Source organism: Aspergillus udagawae (genome assembly GCF_001078395.1).
Source record: "Aspergillus udagawae IFM 46973 DNA, scaffold_1, whole genome shotgun sequence".
NCBI lineage: Eukaryota > Fungi > Ascomycota > Eurotiomycetes > Eurotiales > Aspergillaceae > Aspergillus > Aspergillus udagawae.
Genome location: NW_025091264.1, coordinates 420233 through 443576, shown reverse-complemented (window position 1 = coordinate 443576; position 23344 = coordinate 420233). Strand labels below are relative to the sequence as shown.

The following is a 23344-nucleotide window of genomic DNA, read 5'->3' as shown; positions in this document are numbered from 1 at the left end:
AACACAGAGGAGATTCAAGTAGTCATTCTCACTGGAATTTGAACTGTCTCTCCAGGAACTCCAGCTTGCTTTACCTCTTTGGAGCTTTCTTTGTCTGTGGGGAATTTTTAGAGGCGTGGTGCAGCGTTTTACGCGTATATTTTCCCTGCTTGTGGAGTATATTCGCGGGCCTTAGAGCGGTCTCTCTGCTAACGGAGGTAATTGTACTGTCTTCCCATCCACCTTGGTAACCTCTATGGTCTCCAAATCAATACCGTGTAATAGGCGCACCTAAAATGGAGCAACAGTATACTGGTTAGCCTAAATGTACGCTCTCTTCCACGATATTAACAAGGCGTTATCCATAGAGACAGAAGATCAAAGCGTTTGGAAATAAATTATTCGACCTACATTAACAGCATGTTCGCCATATCTAAACTTCGGGTTTAGCGATTTGTTGTATACATTGGCCCCGCAGGTCCCGCAAAAGAAGATCTGTATAGTATGCGAACCGAACCGATATTCCTATGCAAAATTAACCACGCGTTCTAGCAATTGCTTCACCAGTAGCTCAATACGGCGGACTGTAAGTATTCATGGGTGGACAGGTAGCTGTTTTAGCAGACACTAACCTTCAGTGAACTCGCTCCTTGATAGATCTTAACATTACCCACGAACGTGAGCAGACTGCCTGCAATGTGACAATAGCTACCTGGAGTGTTTCTTAGTATAACAGTCAAGCCTTTTTGTATTACGCAGACGGCGCGCGTACAATCATGCAGGGGTTATGCGCCAATGCACATACAGTTACAAGATATCACCGTCAATTGTGATAACAGAGACGGTAGTTTCACAGAGAAACTCACTGCCTTGCAGTGGCAACTTCCCTCATAGTCGATGGACTCCTTGTTCTCAGCATCCTTGGGTTGAGCCATTTTGTAAATCGCAAGATCTGCGCCGGAGGGGCTTTTTGTCGCGTCAAAAGTTGCATTGGAATAAGTCCTAAATGATAGAGGTATTTAAACTAAACTCCAACAAGTGAGAGAGGCCAGAAAACGGTGTGTGGTTGAGTGGAGTCTATTCAACAGTATCTCGCGTTGATTAGTGAACAGTGGGGCCAAGTTCGTTGGTAGTCTTGTTGCATCAACAGGTTGGGACTGAATCGGGTACGGCTGAATGTACAGACTGGCTCGGTAGTAGCCTAGGGGCGGATTTTGTAGTGAAACTCGCACCAAATCAGAACAGATCAGGTTTGGTTCTGATTTCTAAAATTTGGACTTGAAATCGCAGTGGTTCGGTCCAACTGGGGCTGTCGCCTTCGGACCGATTGCAACTCTAGTGCAACCAGGGAAAATAGTAGCTATAGGTAGAATCATCATACCATCATGTGATCCACACCGGCTGTCCACTCAAAAGTTTTGATGAGAATCAGCACCCAAGCCCAAGGCTAAGACCGGGGGTATTCCGATGATTATTGGTTTGTATTACTCTGGTCTCTACCTCGTCTCTGAATTTTACTATTAGAGTACTCCAAATACAACTGTACGCCCAACAATACATCAAGCAAACCTTCCTCCACAGGGTGGGAAACCACGGATTCCCCTTTTCCTAAACTGAAATGATATATACGTTTACTCGAGCGTATTAGTCTTCCATTATGACGATAATATTGCATTTATGAGACGCGAGAAGACTCGCTCCACCTATTTGATCTCTGCAGACGCTTCATTTTCCTGCACTTCTTGCTTCAGCCTGTCTGGCAGCAAGTTGCTTTCCTGGACAATCTTCATAGCTAGACCCGAGAGTGGGATTGAACTGAGAATGTCAAAGATAGAGAGCTCAGTTTGGAACTCTTTGGCCATCCATGCTCGCATTTCGACTGCAACCAAGGAATCCACTGTTAGACAGTCAGTATGGGTCTACCGTGAATAACGGATTTGCAGCTGGGGGTCGAAAAGAAAAGGTAGAAGGACGAGATGGGAATGAGAAGCCCCAAAGGGACTCACCTCCATAAGAATGCAAGGGTTGTGTGTTACTGATATCCTCTACAGGCATCACCAACACTTTGGCAATCCGCGAAATGATGGTCTTCAACGATCGCGGCAGCCGCCACCAGTGACTCCGCCTTAGTGAAGGCGTCCAACCCCGCCAGAACTCCAGCATCCGCGCTGGATTCGCTTGTTTTCCATAGAATCGAGAATTTGACATCTCGAGCCCAATGTGTACGCTGGATGACCTCCTCCATCTCGTCCCCGGTAACCAGGCCGTTCACCACTTGCGCCGGTATTTCATCATCCCCAAGCCTGCGACGCGTGATAACGACCTCAAGAAGGTTATGGATATCCGCTTCGCTCACCTGCAGTGCCTGCAAATGGCTCATGTTAGCGGCGTTTTCGGACTCAGCTAGATAGCCGATGTCTCGGACAGCACCAAGGTCCAAGGCTGTTGCCTCCAACCCTTGTCGGCGTCGAAAGTGAGCAAGACCGTCTTCGTAGACATTCGCGGCCGAGTAGTTCGCTTGCCCAGGGTTCCTGATAATGCCCGAGATAGACGAGAGCATGACGAAGAAGTCGAGGTGCTTGGGCAGGGCCTCGTGAAGATTCCAGGATCCCTGAATTTTGGCCCCGGTACAGGTGATCCAGTCGTCCCCGGTACAGGTGATCCAGTCGTCATAAGACATGTTATCAAACAATCCGTCCTACTCATTGTCAGACTGAACGGGCCGCCAGTAGGGCTGAAAATGATTCTCATCTTACCTTCAGTACCATGGAACATTGAACAAGGCCCTTGATGGGCGGTAGCTCAGAGCTGCATTGTCGAATTGCTTGAAAGACCGTTTCACGGTCGGAGATGACACAAGTGTACGCCTTGGCAGTGCAACCGTAACGGCTCAACTGCTTCAAAAACGCTTGTGCCTCTGGCTTTGAATCACCGGACCTGGAGAGAAACGCTAGGTACCTGGCGCCATGAGACTGGAGCATGTCCGCAATGCTTCTCCCGATCCCCCCAAGGCCACCGGCTAACAAATACGTTGCGTTGGCATCCAGGGTGAAGGAAGGGTTGGCGGCGGGTAGGACTGGAACTATATCGTCTGGGCTGGCTCGGACAACAATCTTGCCAGGCACCTTCCCTGACTGTAGCGCTCGGAAAGCCTGCTCTACCTCAGAATAGGTATAGATCGTTATAGGATACAGCTCTCTCAATTTCTTGATGCTGAGGAGGTCGAAAATGTCTTGGAGAGCCTCTGACAATTCCATGTGCGCTGTACTGGTGGGGTGGAACTGCTCGAGGTTAACACCCATATAACTGACACCACGAAGGAAGGGCTGCATATCGAGGCCCGTGTTTCCCAGGAGATCTCGTTTGCCGATTTCAATGAAGCGTCCAAAATCAGCTAGGCAATGCCAGGACTGACGCAAGAATTCTCCTGACAGAGAGTTGAGGACCACATCAACACCACGGCGCTTTGTCATTCTCATGACACCTTGGGCAAAAGTGCCATCCCTGGAATTGAAAATGTGGTCCCCGGGGATCCTGTAGCGCTCCATAAGCAGGTCTTTCTTGGCTACGGAGCCCACGGTGGTGTAGACCTCCACGCCCAAGTACTGGCAACTCTGAATTGCGGCTTGGCCCACGCCACCAGCTCCGGAGTGAATGAGTGCCGTTTCTCCTTGACGCAGTCTAGCCCTACTGACCAGCCCTATCCATGCGGTCGAGAAGGCGGTGATGACGGTGGCTGCTGCTTCGACAGTCATATGGGCAGGGACGTGCTGGATGACGGTCTGCCTGATACGAACATGAGTGCCGAAACTGCCTTGAAGCATACCCGCCACTACCCAAGTTAGCTCATCAAAACTAGCCATTGTGCGGCAAATCATTGTGCGTACCTGTATCTCCTGCCTTGAACTTGGTCACAGCCGGTCCTACCTTGGTGATGATGCCTCCCACTTCACAGCCAAGAGTAGGCGTAGGAACTTGTCCTAAGGGTGCCATCACGTTCACAAAGTTGAGCCCTGCGAGGAGTGAGTTACAGGGATGGTACACGGCAATGGTGACGCGATACACTTACCAGTACACAGAACCTTCATTTCTACATAATCGCCACCCAAGGGCTCCTGGAATTGTTTGTCATCGACAAATTGGAACGTACTGAGTAGACCAGGCTCGCCAAGTTCCATCTTTAACGGTCGCTCTTCTTGGAGCAGTTTCTCCATGACGGGTCGAGGCTTTTCATTCAACGCTCGCATTGCCGAATTCAGCGCCGGATCTTCGACAAGTCGTGGCACGTACAGGCAGCACTCGTCCTCCGCGAACTCGTAATCTCTGGTTTCTCGCTCTGTTGTGCTGAAAAGGCCCTCAAAAACTTCAGAAACCAGAGTGGCGGCGAGCTCTGAATGCAGATCAAGATTTAGAGATAGGTCCAATGTGCCGAGGCGTTTCTCGGGATTCTCCGAGCGAAGAGCTCGAAAGAAGCCCGTGCAAACGCCAGAATATGGCTTGAAAGGACCAGAGACCTGACCACCTTGGGTGATCCACAAGACGCCCGCGCTGTTCAACGCCCATGCCCTTAACCACTTCAAAGACTGGTTCCGACATCTCCCCAAGGACTGGGCTATCAATCTCCCAAAAGGATACCAGTACTTTTCCAGACACGTCTCCTATGGTATCCCAATTCCTCTGGCTGACGGACAAACCGAGTTTAATCAGCAGACCCGCAAGATTGGCAGAGAATGCAGAAACATCGGTACCGCAAATTTCCGGGTTGACGACGACCACTTCGGAGAAATCGAAAGAAATAGCACGCTCGACGGAAGACACCATCAAAGACAATTGATGGAGGTTTGCATCTTCAGAATCATGGATGATATGCTGGACTCCGGCAAACCCACTTTTCTTTAACACTTCTGCCCAAGCACCCTCATCCAGGGGAAACATACTGACAATTCTTTCATGGCCAGGAGCGGACTTCGACGGAGCGGACTTCGAGGGCGATAAGTCGACGGATTATGGCTCTGAATACGATGGATTTGACGACCCCGAGGAAGAAGAGTGGCGGAGGGATGTTGAGAGCGAGGATTTGGATCGTGAACAAAATATTGAAGAGCATGAGTATACCATCTCCGGTGACACGGCACAAACGGTGAAGATTCAGCTCTTCTTGACCGATGAGGGAATGGACCAATCCAGGTGGATGAAAACCTTTGTCACTGAATGCACTTGCAATGATGCCGCTGTCGCCATTGCTCTAGCCCAGTATATTCATCGAGAGGGCATGCGCTTTGAATTCTGGGAAAAGATGGAAGTGCTTAGCTCGGAAATGTGCGATGTGGCCTTCTAAGTCTTTGATCAATATGGAACAGTTAAGACCAAGTATAATGGTTATCCGGTGCAAAAAGGGACTGGTATATGGGCAAATAAGCTTGACCATGGCCCTCTTTTCCTAATTAAGGAACCTCATGTTGCAGCCCTTAAACTACATCAGAAAGGGCTGGGGCAGAAAATGGTGTCTTTACTATTAAACAAAGCTAAACATTTCTACCTTGACAAGAAGGGAGATGGCGAGAATGCATATCTTCTCTACAGTTCCAGTGAGGCCTTTGAGCGAGCATGGACTCTACATGCTCTAGTAAGTCCTGGAATACTAACAGCTGATATTAAATCGCTGTTAGTAGACAAGTCCGCAGAAGAACGCTTAATAATACAGGCACAAGCTCAATTCAGGCCTATCCACTTTTAGTGAGCATGCAGTTCTCGCCGAATCAGAGCATCTCACTGTTTTGCGTTTTCATTCAATTCCCAGCATCAGTCTCGCTCCCTTGCGGCGGCTTCCGATTTCAACCCGCGAAGAGACGATGCCGAAGATCTAGAGGATGAAGAACTCCACAAGACAGCTCCTTTCACTGAGGTAAAGAAACTGAAGATGGAAAGACCTCGCAACACATTGCTGCTGCATCATGCAGCTCTCACTCTAGCGGACGATGAGCTACGCATTTTTCATGGTTCATGCCGATGACCAATTAGCTGGGACCGACTGACCAACTCTGAAGCCACGCTCCTGTATCTAACAGCTTGCGAGCTCAAGCCCCTGAGTACTCAGTGGCTACTTAAGAATGTCCACCACACTAACTCCTGGAAGACGGCTCGTGATACTAACAGGTACACCCCGCTTGAATCATTGCAAGAGAAGTTAGAGACCATGTGAACATAAAGGGAAGTTAACCAAGGGTCTTAAACCTATCAGGCCACTTTAGAGGGTACCCCAACACTGCTATGTCCTGTCTCTCCTTGCTGTCTGAGCGGCATACTTTAGGACTAAATAATAAATGCCTCCAATACAGGAGTACATGCGGAGAGTGCCTGGAAGGGTTTCTATCCGCACAGATGAGGAGCTCTTTAGTCTTTAATGGGGAGACTAAGTACAACCTTATTCAAGAGCATATTGATGATGGCGGCTTTCAGATGAAGGACAATAAGTACATCCTCGTGCACCTCAATCCTAATGTGCAAATAAACCTCAAAACCAACAAGTCACTTCAAGAAGGTTTTAGGAATATGTTCCAAGTCACTGTGGAGTGTCTCAAGGTGAAAAAAGTTCCCACCGCAGAAAATCTCAAGTGGTGCTGTAATAATCGGAGCGAGTGGCCACCGGATACCAAGAACTACCTGCGACGCGCTGGGACGCAGATGGGCTGTCGGGCAGTGCTTCAGTACATGTTTGACGCTGCTAAGGAAGAGGATGAGAAAGCAGGCAATGGAGAGTGTCAACTTATACTGAAGGAGGAATGGTCAGACCTACCAACTTGCAGAAAAACGATCATGAGTTTGAATTCGTTGCCAGGGCTTGTGGTTACGGTGGGGATGATTTCATTTCGTTCCCATTGTGGTAGATCGAATAGTTTCTATCACATATAAACGCAGCAACATATTCGGGTTTGCTACATTTCTGACCATGTTAAGAATTGTGGCTTAAGTACAGCTACGGCTGACAGCTGACAATATTACCTAAGCCAGGAAATACTTTCATATGTACCTCGAATATATACGGCATACATTCGTGGTCTATAACAATAGGAATGATGATAACAGGAAACGAGAAGAGTATAATACAAAAGCCGGGGAATTGATATTAGTCTATCCCAATATAAAATGATCAACTTTTATTGTTTGGAAAGAGCCCTTCTTCAGGTTGACACATAATAGGTACACAGCGCCAAAGCTACACATGGAGACCTAGGTACAGTTGTTGTCACTGGCCTAAAGATCACTAAGAGAAGTGTCTTGAGCAGGAAGTATTGGCCAGTCCCTTCCGCCAGCATCATTCAGAACGGTGACAGTGATTTTGCCACGACTAGCATTTAGCTCCTCAATGTTATCATACCATGATGGATTCAGCCGGTAGATCTGACAGAGAAGCTCCCTCACATCATAGCCCTCTCTTGCTTTGAAAGTCCACCACGCAAGATGGACTGGTTCAACATCAGTGATTTTTGCGTCGCGGGTCTTGGCGTACTTTTGCAATCCTCTAAAGAATATAATCATGTCCTTGCGAGTGGCGGCGGCAACAAGCCATCGGTGCCAGTCACCTGCACCATTGTCCTTGTGTGTCTGTGTAAGATGGGCATAAAATGGTCTGTGGAGTTGGAGACTCTGATTGGAATAACTATCCATTATGATAGATTCTGCACGGGCGGTGTGTATGACTTGAAGCTTCTGAAAGCGGTTACGTTGGTCCCGGAAGGAATGCGAAGCAAGACCTTAGGAGCATTGGTTCGTAGCGATAGAGGCTTTGACTTTATATCCTAGACGATAATTTAGAATTACATCAGTTAGTAGCGTCAGGGATTACCATGTACTGGGCGTGATCATTAGATTTATTTAACTGGCAATAGAGTGACTTGTCATGGTGGGGCGGTCAAGCTCAATACAGTATGCCGTTGCCAGTTACAGGGTTACATGATTGACGCTGATGATTCATGATTGGACGTTTTCGGCTTCCGACTGTTGCTTCGATGTATATCAGCGATTCATCTACCCTGCAGCTAAGGACATCCTGAAATTACAAAAAGTTAAATATTCTCTCCTACACGCTGGATATGGCCATTCGGATATTATATAGCGTACTGACTGTCTCTCACCGCGATCTAGACCTTTAGGCCAAATTGTTGAAGTGCTTGGTAAACGCAGACTGCCGTGGACCTATTCCGGTTTCGGCTGTTTAGGCTTCTGCCATGAAGACATGCCCTTGTCTCAAAGCCAGTGGTGCATTTACCACCTGCGTTCTGTCATAACCGCAGTGATTAGGCAGTGCATCAATAATTAGATAGGGAAAGTATGATTTCTAGACTTCTTCTAATGTGTTGAGCCTAGCTGAAAGATTAAGAGCCATCTCTGCAGATCCGATTTACTCTATTTATTAATTAAGGATTAGTTAGGGTTTGGCGCCCGCCCACTGAATCAGCAACCTCCCCTTTTGGATTTGCAGTGATAGTTAAACTTAACTTTTCGACTAGCCTCAATATGTACACTAAAAGCACTCGAGAAATCTTCCTCAACAATGTCATATACTGGTAGCGTCACAACTTACAAGCCCATCCTAAAAAATAGTCGTAAGAACCCAACTGTCAACCTACCAAGCCAGGCTGTAGACTGGGTCACAAAATACATCACAGCCGACGTAACCTTAGTATTTCGTTTCCTATGATGAGTGGTGCTGCGTAGTGCCAAAACGCCTGTGGATCAGCCAGCTAACGACATGACAATATTAATCACCAAAACTACTATTCCTCGTAATTGAGACGAGCTTTAACGCTGTGGGGATTGAGCTATCAGAGTGAAAAGTTTTAAGATTGCCTTGTAGGTATGGACCTTAAGAACATGTTGACTGTAGCCGCATCTGGAAATCAGGTCTTATGACACTAATCAGGCCTTCCGTCAGAATACCGAGTTATGTGTCCTGTGCCTGCTTCGACTTGGCCGCTCACACCATGTTCAGCATCGGAAACCCGGCCTATGTAGTCATGAGTATAACAGGCCTCAAATAACCAAAGCCTACGCACCTTGAGTACTCATAATTGGATAGTTTTCAATCAGCTGAAGGTGATATGTAAGTGCTCTGTCCCTTCTTTCATGATGGTCGGGCGTCTTAGTCCCTCTGACACTGACTGCCGGTTTATGATCTGGGAGAGCCACAGACTATTAGCGAATTTATTCAACCAAAAACTTACACTTGACGGTTAGACTAGCTCACAAGAAAGTGGACTAGTTGGAATAGGGCGGCTATCAACTCCAACGTCTCGGTGAACCCGCTTCAGAGCAAGGTCAATTCGTAGAAGCTCCCAGCACCTATACAAGCTTCTGAGGGTCGCCTGTCACATGCGACTTAGACCCACCAGAGAAACTCAGCTTTGGTTGCACAGCTGGGTCATGTGCATCATAGATGATCCAGGCACTACTGAAACCGGTATACTTACTCTCTTCATGATCGCTATATTTTCCTACCAGGCTTGTGTGGTGTAGGTATTTATCATCAGAACGGTCGATCGACAATTTGCTCTTTGCAGGCGGTATCCGGCTCCAAACCTCTCTTGATCACAGACGTGCTGGAGCTTGCTCTTGACAAATGGTAGAAATAATTCTGCAAGTTTCCCAACTAGAACCAAAGCAGCCGCCCCTTTCCTCTTCACAAACACAAGGTACCCCTTCTCTCTTTCCAGACCAGAACTACGATCATGTTGATCATCATCGCTAAAGTTTCTTAGGCTTCGGTTTTATTTCTGTGTGTGCTCTTTATACTTTTGAAGAACCACTTCATGGCTGCAGCATCTCCTGAGGGCGAGGCTTGGTTTTTTCACGAGGCTCTAACGGTGAAAGACAAGTTTGATCCTGCGGATCCAAAGCAGTTTTACAGCCATGTCCTACTGGAAGTCGTGACGAACTACACTGTTGATGAGGGTTACTATGTGCCTAAGATTCCTTGGGAGGACCATCCCCGTGCACAGAAGCAAGAATGGAATCCCGCAGCAAGAACTAGTTACGCACGTTATAAGTTCATGACAGTTATGACGGGGCCCAGCTGCGGGAAAATTACTCGCCAGCAGGCTGTACATGGGTCGTTCGATTACTGGGAGTTGAAGCCTCAAAGTGGCAAGCAAATGGTAGCCCTGGTTCCAGTTCTGATTCCGAACATCGACGAACGCTTCCTTTACGTGGATTTGACATATCCATTACGAGGAATCTACTTTCCGAAATCCCACCTCGCCCACCCGAAGTACAGTAACATGTGCACGTACTCTCGACTTGACTTCCGCAGCAGGAAGGTAACTCTGAAGGCATACACACCAGATTATTCCAAAATGGTTAAAGAAGTGATGAAGAAAACTGGATCTCAACTGGGCAGCATAGCAGGACAACCGGGCTCCCAGGCTGGGGGGGCGATGGGATCACTTTTTGGAGGGCTGGCGGAATCTTCATATGGTCTCTATCCCCACAAAGAGTCTAAACAGGAGCCTGGGATACTGGAGCAAGAAAAAGAACGGCAAAAAAAAGAAAGTTCGCTATGGTTCTTCCAGGAGGATGAATGCTTGCCGAATGACGCAACCACTGGCTGGGGATTCCAACCACAGTGGACAGCACGCTTTGATATATTCAGCTTGACGCGAGTTCTTGCCATTCCGGACCACCTACTAAAGCCCGACTACAGAGACCCGTATCAATTCATTAAACTTTTTTCATGCAAGGCTCTTGCTGGCGCTAAACCAGAGAAGGCTGACAGCACCATGAATTCGACGGATGTGGTTCGGTTTGACCAACTTGTCAGCAAGCAGCTCGGGATCCAGTTTGACTATAAAGGTAACGGACTGGACCCCAATTGGCTCGTGAAGGTTCTTTCGGGAATCGCGGCTGTTGCTTTAAGCTGCATTCCGATGATCGGACCCCTCGTTGCGTTAGGCGAGCAGCTGATTGTGGACGCAATCCTGGACCCAGAATCATTTAAATCCCAACAAGGCCTCATAAGTAAGATTCCCGGTGTTGTGGGTGCGATGACAGCAACGGGCCAAAATACCAAAGCTTTCTTGTCTGAAACAGCCTCTAAGGCACGACCATCAACTGTACTAGCTGTCGAAAGTCCTGAGCGGCAATCTGTTTACGTTGGGCCTGAAGATACCGACGCCTCAAAGCAGAAGGGGCAAGAAGATAAAGGAAGACCAGATTCAGAAAGCAGGAATTTTGAGAATGCTGCAGATGGCCCATGTATCATTGAGCAGCCATGGACTGAAAAAGACCTTTCAAACCTGGAAGACGCCCCGAGCCCCAAAAATGCTCTGGTGTACGTTGGTGAATAAGAAGACTACAATATATCTCCATCCTACCCTTCACTCCTCGGTACTCGTCTTTTCCGACCCAACTGACTCCCCTTTTTTATTCCATACGTCCTCTTGTTGTTTTTCTCCTTTTTTCGCCGTCTCAAATCGAATAGGTTTTATGAAATGCAGGCTCCCAGATGCCTGCTGTTCTGTGTATAAAACCAAGCAAGCTCTCGATGCAGAAGCTGCGTAATTAATGTTTAATACAATTTGGCAGTTCTGTTCTCGCACCTCGCTATAGCCTACACTGGTTGACGTTATTGTAGAAGGTATATGCGTCTAGCAATGGTGCGAGAAGGTTCGAGTGGAAGCGGAATATCTGGCGAGTCCTTGAATATTGTTGAATTCGCTAGCACTAGTCAAGTTTCCGAACCACTAGTAATTTATATGGCAAATTGAAAGTCAATGAAGGTCCGATTCTTCTAAATGAATGACTATCTAGCTCCTCGTGCGAGGGTAGGGGGTAGGCCAGCGGCCGCCCTGTACATGTTTCTATATGTTAGTAACCAAGAGCCCGAGAGGATGAGGGTGCTGTTTGTAGGATAGTCACCACTAGCTACAGCACATCTCCCTCCTTTATCTGTCAATAGGAGCAAATTCAAAAACGTATATTCCATATGAATTAGAATAAACAGAGTCAGTTTGTTGGACAGTGCTCGCAAGTGCAGAACAGAAGAGGCATAATCCTTCAGGCAATATAAATGAGTGGTGTCTTCCATAACCACATCATTGCGAAACTAGAAGAGTGGAATATTTCCCCCAATTGTTGTGTTAGCTCTGTAGTAAGTCTAACAAGAGACTTCTGTGGCTCATATGGTGGCTGCGGTGCATGGCAAGGCGCGGCAGGAACAGTGAATACTGCATTTTTTACAAGCAAACTGATAGGCAGGTACTGACAAAGTAGGAGGCTGCTCTCAACGTAGCGGTACCTTTTTTTCAGGTGCATAGCTCTGAAAGGAATGTATCATATAATATATAAGTATCTACGACTCAGACTGAGATGACCACCTGCTCCTCCCCAGACTTACCAGAAGAACACCCACCCTACAAGGGCAGATTTGGATCGAGCTGAGTGAAGTTTACAATCTCCATACAATGCCAAACGCACACATCATCGATATCGATGTCCTACGTTGGAACGCTTCAAGTGTCTATATCCGCTGTCCGTTCTGCCAGCGAGTTCACAAACACGGCTTTGTAGACTACAAACCTGGTCTTCGGCTTTCCCACAGCGAGAAGCAAGCTTCGTCCTACAGATTTCACTTCCCGACCGACCAGGAAAACCGGACAAGTCGCCTATAAGATCGACAAGCGTAACTCCCGTTCGTCAACGTCTGTCAAATGGCGGACCTGGGAAAGTCTTCCGCTCATGACGAGCGAAGAGGGAATCAGCCATGCAAAAAGATAACTCAGAGGTTCTTGAGTCATATCCAACATTGGGAAGATGCGATTGCTTCAAACAAAGCTATGCTGCACAGACTAAAGGAAGAAGATCTATGGTTGACTGCTGCACTGTCAGAGAAGCTACCGCCAATCGCTTACAAGCGTGCTTTTATTCGGATCAGTGCACCATCAGAGGAGGTCTGCGAAGACATGTCAGATGTCCTGGGATCGCGTGAATGAGATATTTAGATTGTCTATTGCGCTGGCGGAACGCACAGTCTGACTCTACCTAGTATTGCATGCTTCAGCGTTACTTCACTTCCTTGCGTTACCTGTTGTGTCTATTATCAGTTTCTTTATGAAATGAGATGGGCGATTCCAGGTGTAGCGTGCCGCCATGCTTGAGGTGATCTGATGACACCTGACATGGGCTGACAGCCTTGGGGAAATCCGGTTCCGCAAGCCAGAGAGTTGAGTAATAGATTTTGAAAGGACTGATTCATGCAGAGCTAGAGTCAAGCTGGATATACGAGCTCCCTGTAGGCAAACTGAATCCTGACCAATCCTGGGCGTTGGACTGTGTTGGATCTGCACGTAAAGACTTGGCAATTGTCCCGTATCGAATGGCTAAGTGGAGATTCTGCATGTTTTAAATGTGAGACTTTAGCTGCTTGCCAATCACGCTACCACCTATGTCTCAAGTGGATCACGATCACAGTAACATCATGACCCAGAACCCTGAAGAATAGCGGGGTGTCAGTGTATTAAAAGGCTGATTTCCTCTGAGCGGAATTCGTGAACAGGCGACTTATTACCAGCAATCATGCTTTGGACTTTCCTGCTTGCTGTCATTCAGGCACACGTTGGTATGTATGCTCATACACCAGGATGATATAAGTCTGACAAGTTCAGCCTTGGGTCTGGCTGTCACGGCCAGCTCCATCACGATCCGTCCCAGTTCATCACCTACTAGCGAGCCATCACCGTCATCGTCGACCAGTGGCCAGTGGCTGATTATCTCCAACACGTCTATCTTCTGGCCCACATACACTGACTACTTCTATGGCCCAACAACCGGTCCCGAAGCACCTGTTGTAACCTGCAATGCTAAGTGGGTTGAATACTTTGGCCGGTCCACCGGACTGCACTCGCTGGGACCAACAGCTACGAGTATATCCTATGACCCATATCCAACCAGCGAGGGGGCCTGCAGAACCTCCTCGTCCCTGGAAAACTACTCCGATACTCATACTGGACCGGTGACAACCCTTTGCGACGGTATTCCACGCGCCCTGGGTCCTCGCGAGACCGTGACGTCGTACTATCCTGGCACTGGGCCCTGCAGCACGTACACCACCACCTTTTCGAATACCGTTGAGCTCTACCGGGAGCCCCCAGCGCCGGACTGCACCCTCAACACGCAAGAATGCATTCCGGTCTGGTCAACGTATAGTGAACTGTCCAGATCATACTACGACACTGTCACCACCGTCACTCCAGGCGACACAAAGAGCCCTATACCACCCGTTAGCTGTCCCTCGACGCCGCGGTCCTACCCCGAAGACCCCTGCACAAACTGCCACTTCCTCCCCGGCACAGCGACTGTCTTCTACTGGCCCGTGACCACCGCCGGCGGTGACCTATGTCTGCAGAACGGCACCACCATTCCTGCTACACCAACCGGATCTGGCCCCAATACCGCCGTAGTCAATGGGCAGACGCTCATCTCTCCCAGCATCTACGTTTCATTTACCTCAATCTACGCCTGGAGTAACCGGCGCGCCCACCCAGGAAGCCAATGTGGCGACACACACACCGACACCATCATTGCCGTGGATCCCGTCAGCGTGGCTTCCGTCCGACACCACCGCAACGCAAAGTATCCCACCATCGGGACTGCGTATCCGTTCAATTTCGCTGAGTTCATGCCCCAGGAAGTGGGCAATTATACCATGCCGTTGATCCCCTGGCCGCAGTACCGGGGTGGATCGCAGTGTCCGCTGTACGATCCTTCCTGCACAATGATCCGGGACGATTACATGCCTTTCTTGGATCTTCCCGAGGCGGTCCGCCAGATTGATGCGCTGTGGACGGAGTGTGATGCGCACTGGTATATCCCGCCTGTCACGTTGGTGCCTTTGACGGGAGATATCAAGATTCAGCCTACGCCCACGGCTGAGGCGAATGTCATGGCTGCTATGGCGGTGCCGGAATTAGTGGCGGCTGTGCCTACGCCTGAAGCGACGGGGTGGTAGTCATACAGACCAAGTGAGCAATGAAAATGACGGAACGAAACTACAAAGTTCCAAGTGATGTAGTGAGTGAAAATGCATGAGATTATGATGAGTATTGCGATACAAGCAAGCCCTCGGTCATCTCTATCCACTTGTTCATCGCCAGCCACATTAAGTAGTAGGGCGATGAGTCCGTAAAGTCCGACACTAATAAATTGCCGAGTCTAAAAAACACTTCCGCTCAATATATCCTCCCTCTTACCCAGGTAGAACAATGGGATATGCGCGATCGGGGCGGGGACAGTCACCGTCTGTCCACCAGCATATGTCTGGTTTGTCCACCAGTACGTCCACGTCTTCGTCTCATTCTGACCCGTCTGCGGTAAATACACCTCCCACTCGGTTGCATTAGGCAACGTCACTGGGGTGACCAGCAGTCTCGGACCGAACATGTACTGCTGCGTGGTGGCGTTGACGTTCTCTCGCGTCATCTTCGCGATCTGTGGATCTGTCCGCTCGAAATCCATATACAGGGGCCTCATAATCGCCCGGCCCGTTTGATGGAACTGCTCAAATACAGCCTGCAGATATGCCTTGAGCTGGTAACGCAGCTGGATATACGAGACAATGATGGGTGTGTTCTGCTCGCCGTACGACCACGGCTCGTTGTTGCACGTGTACGCATTCTGGACATTGCACTTCCTCGATCCGTGTGTTCGCATAAATGGCAGAAATGTCGCCCACTGAAACCACCGCACGTACAGCTCGCGGTACTCCGGCGTGTCGATGTTGGCGCTCCACGCCACCGTGGGGTCAGCCTGGAACCCACCCGCGTCCATCGTCCACCATCCCCACCCAGTGGCTGCCGCGGAGAGTCCGCTGGCAACCTGCACGGCAAGCGTATCCCATACCGAGGTTGTATCGCCCGACCAGATCATACTGCAGAAGCGCTGTGAGCCAATATATCCCGAGCGGCTCAGGCTGATGTGGTCGCATCGTTCGCCCATTTTCGTGCCTGTAGCGTTGCGGTATCCTTCTTCGATGGCTTGCTGGTGCGCCCAGGGGTACAGCTTGCCTGCGCTGAGCTGGGTGCCTGCGGCGTAGAGGACGTTGGGTAGTGCGAACGGGATGGACTCGACGTATGAGCTCTGCCCGTTATTCTCATAGGCCTCGCCTAGCGCTCCGCCGTCTGCCTGGTCAATCCAGAAGTTCTTGATCCCCTTGTCGTAGTAGTTCCGCTTCAGCGTCTTCCAGAGAAATGCCCGAGCGGCAGGATTCGTCGAGTCGATGTTCCGAATATAAGATCCGTTCCAGGAGTCTGTTGTGCCCGGGCCGGATCGCGTAGCGGACAGTAGTCCATTCGCAATGAGTTCCAGGTAGTTTTCACTGTTGTCGGCTACGCTGGGCCAGAGGGACGCCATCATCTCGGCGCCGGTGAGATCCTTGACTTTCTTCGCCATGGACGCCACGTCAGGCCAGAGGCGAGGATCCAATGCCCAGTCCCCCTGGTGAGCCCAGGATTGGTAGTCGATGACGATCATGGAGACCGGGATGTTGTGGTCTTTGAACCGCTGAGCCAGCAGCTCCACCTCGGTTTGATTCTCGTACCGCAGCTTTGACTGGATGTAACCGAGCGAGGCTTCGGGAGGCGTGGGCGCACGACCGGTCAGTGCCGAGAGCCGACGCTGCAGTGTATCGTAGTCTCCTTGCTCCGCAGCAACAATCGCATAATCGACCACCGTGGCTGACTCCGCCGTGAACTTGGTCCGCAGGGCTCCAAACTCCATCCGGCCCTCGGACGCCATGTTCCATACAAAGCCGTAGCCTTTGTTACTCACAAACACAGGCGTGGGGATATGCGTATTGAAGTTGATTAGATCGATCACGGACCCTTTCTTGTTGACCATATGATCCTGCTGCGTGCCCGTGCCGTAGACCTGCTCGTCCGGCGTCGAGCTGAACGAGAACTCGGCGGAGAACTCGCTCCCCGGTCCGCGCCAGAAGTAGTACCTGGGATTGACCGATTTGAGAGGCGCATACTCGTTCGTAAGCAGCGTCTCCGACCCGTCCTGTTCCACCCGGTAGAAAGCCAACCGATAGCCTCCCGGGTTCCCAGCCCAACCGGAAGTGCGGACGACCATCTTGCCATTTCGGATAGCCACCGTCCGATTGCCATTGAAGGCAGTGTCAAAGTCCAAGCCATGGGCTTTTCCGTCCTCGAAACCCTCGAGAGGCGGGTCGTAGATGAAGCCGATCTCGTTACCAGTGGGCGGACGATAGGGCCAGGCGCGAACGCGAAACCCGTCGTAGCCGAATGGTTGGACGAGCACGGTCTCAAAGCCATGCTGCAAGCGGAAACCGGTCGAGTTGGGCATTACATAGTCCACTTCGCGGGTTTGTACGGGGTTCGCCCATACCGCGGACACGCCGCAGATGCCGATCAGCCAGCGATTGATAGACAACATCATTGCCGTTTGGCCATTGTTAGGTCCTGGATCTCGCAGTCAAACGCAAGGTATTTAAAACGCCCGCTGAATTTATCCGTCCTGAATGAAATAGGCTGATATTGATGTTGTGTGACATCAGTTGCGCAGGGGGTATGCAATGATCGACATCGTTGCCCCCATCGGTAAGCTTCGGCAGGAAAGCCGAACAAAAAGCCATTCAATCCATTCCCGCGAACTGAGGAATGCGAGTGCGGGGTGAATCCTGCGAAGGGATATCATTTCTCTTTTCGGTGTCGATACTTATGCTCGGACTGTGATATTTCGGCAGAAATGGATCACCTTGGAGACTGCGCTTTCTGCTCCTTGAGGAGTAGTAGTGGTCTATAGTACCAGGATCATTCAGATAACATGTCCAGCCACTTCTTTCATCTCATACCTCGATTGATGGTAGAAATCATGAAATGCAAGGGTTCGTTTATATATACGTCTACAATATCTCACATGAAGGGTGGTGGGTATTTGTATATCCGGCTCCACTGTGGTCTGATGAAGATGGCATGAATATAGCCTAATATCACTGAATCGCAGCTTATCAATGGTATTTTTGTCTTTAAATGGATCTATGTCATAAAAGCGGATTGTCAGCCTATGTCGACAAGCTTTGTGGCTGAATAAGGCGCAGCCACATCGTTCTCAACCTAAACTGATATACCGATGGGAGATATAGCGTTATCATGCAATAGCTGCCAATGATGTTCTTGAATGACTTGGCCAATAGTGAAAAATACCTCCTTTGTTCATGAACGACATCTCGTCATATGTTGCTCAGGTAATGTGCTGGCGATTTTGCCCTGGAAGATATCTGTCAAGCTGTTTCAGCGAATCCTACACCCTGAGATGATAAAAAGCTAGGTGCGCCAGAGTTATCTGATAGCAATCTCAGAATCCCGTGTAATGAGCCAGACCGATTATACTAGACTGATATATAATCATGTATCTATTATTTCGCACTTATCGATAGTATTATGACAAGCTCGAGTGGGTCATTATTATACCTAAGACATGAGCATCTGCTACCCACCAGATTAGTAGTAACAATCTTAGTATGCTGCTACCCCTCCTGGGATGAGTATACTGATCATCAACTTGGGGGCAGTTGAGAGATATGACCTATACTGAGTCTGCAGTATAGGTTCCAGCGCCTCAATCCGTAGTCCTCAGTGTGTACCACTTCTCTCTTTCTTAGATAAACATTGGAAGGCTACAGCGTATAACATACATAGTATAGCCTAGCGAACAGACTATTGACTCCTAATAGAATAATCCAGAAGATATCTATTTACGGTCAGGTGCTGCCGAGCCCTAATTGGATGGATACGCCAGCCGCCTTCACCTTTATAGTTTTCTGGCTGACCTTAGATAAGACCGGAATCTCCCCGTAAGGCATACTCCGGTATATATGAGGAAGGAGTTGACCTGGAAAGATGAAGATAAAGAAACTGGGAAGTGATGGATATGATTGGCTAATGACGTAACACCTGAGCAGCGCGTCAATCCGACCCGCCAATCAGATGCACTGAACTGCCCTTCTCAACCAATCAGATCGCGCACATGGTCTCTTTGGCTACGAGTATACTGACGGGCTAGAATTGCCTGGAAGAGTCCGCCTATCTATGTCCTAGACCACAAGGCTGTTCGAGGCTGCAACTGGCGTCGTCGTGTCTAGCTATTTCAGACTCACCGGCGATGGAGAACTCAAAATGTTCGTCCAGGTGGAATATTTCATCTTGCCCTCAGACATGTTCAGTGGCGGTCTTGGCAGTTTATACGTCATCCCTGGATGTGCAGACAATCGGTTCAGGGACCTCCGTTACAGGGGCAAACTCACATTGGCGGAACCATGATCAAGATGGGGTGCCGGAGTTGAATTTCCCTGAGAACTGTGCCGGACATGCCATGGTGACGGAAGGATCCATTGATGGCTCCTTATCATGGAGGTGATGGCCACCACCATGCTATGGACCGGTTATGTGCTTGGTCGGAATACTTCGACAGCTGACATCAGGAATACTGCAATAGCATAGAGTGATTGATCATGCTGTTTAGGCCGAAGGAATAGAAATAGAATATAAAAGAACCGCCCAGACTGTACCGCGTCTGTATAGCCAAGCTCAACGCATTTCCATTTTTAGCTCAGAGTACTCCGTCCTTCCTTCACCATAAATCAAGGAGCTCGACGTTCACTCCGCCCAGAGAGGCCCTTCTCACCGAGACCCTTCGCACCAGAACCCTCTATCACAGGCACCATGTCTACTACTGCGTCAGTTGTTGTTACAAGCCGTATGTCTTCCCCTCTAACTGAGCGACGATAGGCATGGCTGACTGTTTGCCAGCACCCGCTCCCCCCCTGGCCCGGAAGGTGACCGGGGATCGACTTCAGGATGAATTCACGAGGCTGCGAGAACTGTTCACTATTGATTCTGCCAAGCTGAAGCAGATTACCGACCACTTTGTCCATGAACTCGAAGTTGGTAAGTGCAATTCACGATTCTGGCCATCCCCCTCAGGACACGAATGCTAATAGGTTTCAGGGCTTAGTGGCAAAGGGGGCGACATTGTATGTCATTCCAGCCTACTGTCTATCTGGTAGAATACAGGCTAACTGGAACGCACAGCCAATGAATCCAACATGGGTGATGGAACTGCCGCGCGGCGACGAAAAGGGAACCTTCTTCACGATGGACATGGGAGGCACCAACTTTCGCGTCTGCAAAGTAACCCTCGATGGCACTGCGGGCAAGTACGACGTCGTCCAGATGGACAGCAAGATTCCCAAGTCGTTGAAGTCTGGCACCGCAGAGCAACTGTGGCACTACATTGCCGACTGCCTGAAGCAGTTTGTCGATCGCTATTCCATCTCGCAGAAGGAGCTCGCTGAGACGCCTCTCGCCTTTACGTTTTCCTACCCTGTCACCCAAACATCCATTTCGCATGGCATCCTCCAGCGATGGACCAAGGGATTTGACATTAGCGGTGTCGAGGGGACGGATGTTGTTGCTGAGCTTCAGAAGGTTCTCAAGGAGAAGGTTAGGTCCTGCGCGTCCGAAGCACTTCCGGCCAAAGCATGATACTGACTCGAATAGGGTCTTCCCGCTCGGATCGTCGCCTTGGTCAACGACACAGTCGGTACCCTGATGGCATCTTCCTACGTCGACCCCAAGACCGAAATCGGTAGCATCTTCGGCACAGGCAGCAACGGAGCGTACATGGAGAGGTGCTCCAAGATTCCGAAACTGGCCGATCACCATCTCCCCGACGACGCACTCATGGCCATCAACTGCGAATATGGCGCCTTTGATAACAGCCAGCGAGTCCTCCCTTTCACCGATTACGACGCCGAGATCGATCGTGCCTCACCCCGACCCGGTCAGCAGCGATACGAGAAGATGGTCGCTGGGTTCTACCTGGGTGAGATCTTTCGGCTCATCCTGCTTGATCTCCACAATCGCAAGGTGATTTTTGACGGTCAGAATTCCTCCAAACTAAGCGAGCCGTATGTTCTGGACTGCAGTTTCCTGGCGACCATTGAGAGCGACGACACCGGAGATCTGCGGACAGCCAAAGATATATTGGAGAAGACACTTTCCATCACGCCTTCCCCGTCCGAGCTACGTTTCTGCTACGATCTGGCGCACATGATTTCGTTGCGGGCGGCTAGGTTATACGCGTGCGGCATCGCGGCGATTATGAAGAAGCGGGGTTTGGAAAGCTGCCATGTCGCCGTGGACGGGTCCGTGTTCAACAAGTATCCATGCTTCCCGGAGAGGGCGACTGGTGCGCTGCGGGAGATCCTAGAGTGGCCTGCTGATACCCCGGATCCGATCCGGTTGATTCCCGCTGTGGATGGTTCGAGTGTGGGCGCTGCGGTGATTGCGTCGTTGATCAGCAGGTCGCAACAGCAGTAAACCTAGCTTGGGTTCTATGGGTTATTGTCTTCATGTTTGTCGCATGGTGTTGGCTGGCGTTTCTGTATCATGCATTTCATATTTCTGGTAATAATTAGAGGATAGGAATACGATAGTGACTCGATTGATCTGTCTTGTTGAATCTCGTATACACGCAATTACCCGCCGCACAAATCTCCTGCTGAAGCATCTCCGGACACTCAAGCGGCAGCAAATGCTTCACACCGGGGACACTCCTCATCGATACCTGGATCCCACTGCGCTCAAAAAACTGACGAACCTCCTTGTCTACCCGATCCTGTGGTTCCACGACGTCGGACTCTCCGACCAGAATACTCACGCGTAGCTTCTCCTTGTCCACCGATTCCAGAGCACGCTGGAGTTCGTCGGACACATCCTCCGCCATACCGTACGTCGGCCATGCCGTCTTGGCCAGCTGATTCCCTTGCAAGCTGTCGCGTATCACCGTCTCGGTATCCTTTTGGTCGAGATTATCTAGATTCGCAAGGACATGGCTCACTGTCCAGCGGACCGACTCTGCGGTTTCGTATGCCGCTTTCTGTTGTTCCAGCATTTCTGGCGGCAGGAGTAGAGGCGTAGGGGGCGCAGGAGCGACCAGGATTAGGCCCCTGAGGTGGCTGATCAAGTCGCGTGGTAGCATTGCTAGAGTTGCCATCGCGACTTTACCTCCCATAGAGTGGCCGATGAGGATGAATCCGTGTGCCAGGATTGATTTCCTGTTTTGGTCTACTGCGAGCTGTTGCAGGACCAGCGCAACGTCGTTTGCCATGGAGGATATCGAGTAGGCCGTGTTATCGTCCTGTGATGGCCCCGTTGATTTGCCCCATCCTCGATGGTCGATTGCAAGGATTGGATATGTTGAGTTGAGAGACGCAGGGGAGTCTGGCGATGTGAGTTTGTACCATGTCGCGGAGGAGCCGCCCCAGTAGTGGAGGAAGACCAGGAGGGGTTTGTGGTGGTCGACGGCCGGGTGAGAGATACGTGCATGTATCAACACATCCGGGGGGTGGTGGAAGGTTATTGAGTCCATGCTGTCTGGATTGATTACTTGATTGAAAGGTGGACGTTCGGAATACTGACGTGCTAAGAGATGATTCTGTTACTATTATGGCTATTCACTGCGTCAGGAGAGGTTTAAATAGTCTTCTAGAGCTACCTGATAGTTAGACATGACTCTGGTATTAATAGTAATATTAACAAATAAACATCACGCCGTGTTGCGCCTGTCGATTATGTATGATTGATATAGTATCATAACCAATAAGTTGATGCTTTTTGCCCCACGCCAGTCAGATCTCGGATTTTCGGAGTCTCGGAGGATAGAGAACATGCGTCCGGACTTTGATGCTTGAAAACGAGACAACAAATAACTCAGACTCGTCAACATGCAATCGTGGAGACTAACGGCAAATATGTACAACCTGAATCTCAACAGGTCAACTCCTTCGATGCTCATTCCTTTGGTTGATGAGATGGTGCCCGTCCGACTCGATTGCCCTGACCAGGCGAACTGCCCTGCATTGTCTCAACCTCTTTCTTCGACACCAATGGCTCGTTCTTGCTGGGCGATTGGGCTCGGAGAGCGAGGTAACCACCGGCTAGCACAGCGAAAATACTCAGAAAGGCAATGTTACGGGAGCTGGAAGAGAATCTGTAAGTAGAGGTCCTCTGGTTAGAGTATGGCCGATAGCACGTACCCGCTCGCTTGAGGACGACGGCCATTTGTAAAATTTCCAGAATAAGCAGCCATGTTAAGTCCAGATAATAACTTTCAATTGTATAAGATTATTAGGAGGATCGTCAGTTGAGGCTTTATCACGTAGGCATATCTTTACATATATACAGTCTCAAGTCACTGAGTAGTGACGTCAAAAGCACCACGCATGAGCAAATCCATGTGGCATGATCGAGATCCATATTTGATACAATATCATATTCAAGATACACCAGGG

At 49.6% G+C, this 23344-nt stretch overlaps 8 protein-coding genes across 8 annotated transcripts; 4 read left to right on the top strand and 4 right to left on the bottom strand.

Moving 5' to 3' along the window:
• Nucleotides 1-1682: 1682 nt before the first annotated feature.
• On the bottom strand, nt 1683-4800 carry Aud_000124 (type I polyketide synthase; the record flags this gene model as incomplete). Its single annotated transcript, XM_043285640.1, has 6 exons — nt 1683-1876; nt 2029-2677; nt 2736-3811; nt 3867-3992; nt 4049-4586; nt 4621-4800. 6 exons carry the CDS (start codon nt 4798-4800, stop codon nt 1683-1685), a joined length of 2763 nt encoding a protein of 920 aa, XP_043141575.1.
• A 40-nt stretch (nt 4801-4840) lies between these two features.
• Aud_000123 (uncharacterized protein) lies at nt 4841-5317 on the top strand (the record flags this gene model as incomplete). The annotated part of the gene is made up of 1 exon (XM_043285639.1): nt 4841-5317. One exon carries the CDS (start codon nt 4841-4843, stop codon nt 5315-5317), a length of 477 nt encoding a protein of 158 aa, XP_043141574.1.
• Nucleotides 5318-7233: 1916 nt separating this feature from the next.
• Aud_000122 (uncharacterized protein) lies at nt 7234-7647 on the bottom strand (the record flags this gene model as incomplete). Its single annotated transcript, XM_043285638.1, has 1 exon — nt 7234-7647. One exon carries the CDS (start codon nt 7645-7647, stop codon nt 7234-7236), a length of 414 nt encoding a protein of 137 aa, XP_043141573.1.
• A 2141-nt stretch (nt 7648-9788) lies between these two features.
• Aud_000121 (uncharacterized protein) lies at nt 9789-11321 on the top strand (the record flags this gene model as incomplete). Its single annotated transcript, XM_043285637.1, has 1 exon — nt 9789-11321. One exon carries the CDS (start codon nt 9789-9791, stop codon nt 11319-11321), a length of 1533 nt encoding a protein of 510 aa, XP_043141572.1.
• A 2227-nt stretch (nt 11322-13548) lies between these two features.
• On the top strand, nt 13549-14980 carry Aud_000120 (uncharacterized protein; the record flags this gene model as incomplete). The annotated part of the gene is made up of 2 exons (XM_043285636.1): nt 13549-13591; nt 13638-14980. 2 exons carry the CDS (start codon nt 13549-13551, stop codon nt 14978-14980), a joined length of 1386 nt encoding a protein of 461 aa, XP_043141571.1.
• A 203-nt stretch (nt 14981-15183) lies between these two features.
• Nucleotides 15184-17424, bottom strand: Aud_000119 (glycosyl hydrolase, family 31; the record flags this gene model as incomplete). Its single annotated transcript, XM_043285635.1, has 1 exon — nt 15184-17424. One exon carries the CDS (start codon nt 17422-17424, stop codon nt 15184-15186), a length of 2241 nt encoding a protein of 746 aa, XP_043141570.1.
• A 2288-nt stretch (nt 17425-19712) lies between these two features.
• Aud_000118 (putative hexokinase) lies at nt 19713-21371 on the top strand (the record flags this gene model as incomplete). Its single annotated transcript, XM_043285634.1, has 5 exons — nt 19713-19746; nt 19800-19937; nt 19998-20023; nt 20082-20492; nt 20550-21371. The coding sequence occupies 5 exons, from the start codon at nt 19713-19715 to the stop codon at nt 21369-21371; spliced, it is 1431 nt and encodes a 476-aa protein (XP_043141569.1).
• A 94-nt stretch (nt 21372-21465) lies between these two features.
• Nucleotides 21466-22422, bottom strand: Aud_000117 (uncharacterized protein; the record flags this gene model as incomplete). Its single annotated transcript, XM_043285633.1, has 1 exon — nt 21466-22422. The coding sequence occupies one exon, from the start codon at nt 22420-22422 to the stop codon at nt 21466-21468; it is 957 nt and encodes a 318-aa protein (XP_043141568.1).
• Nucleotides 22423-23344: the final 922 nt, after the last annotated feature.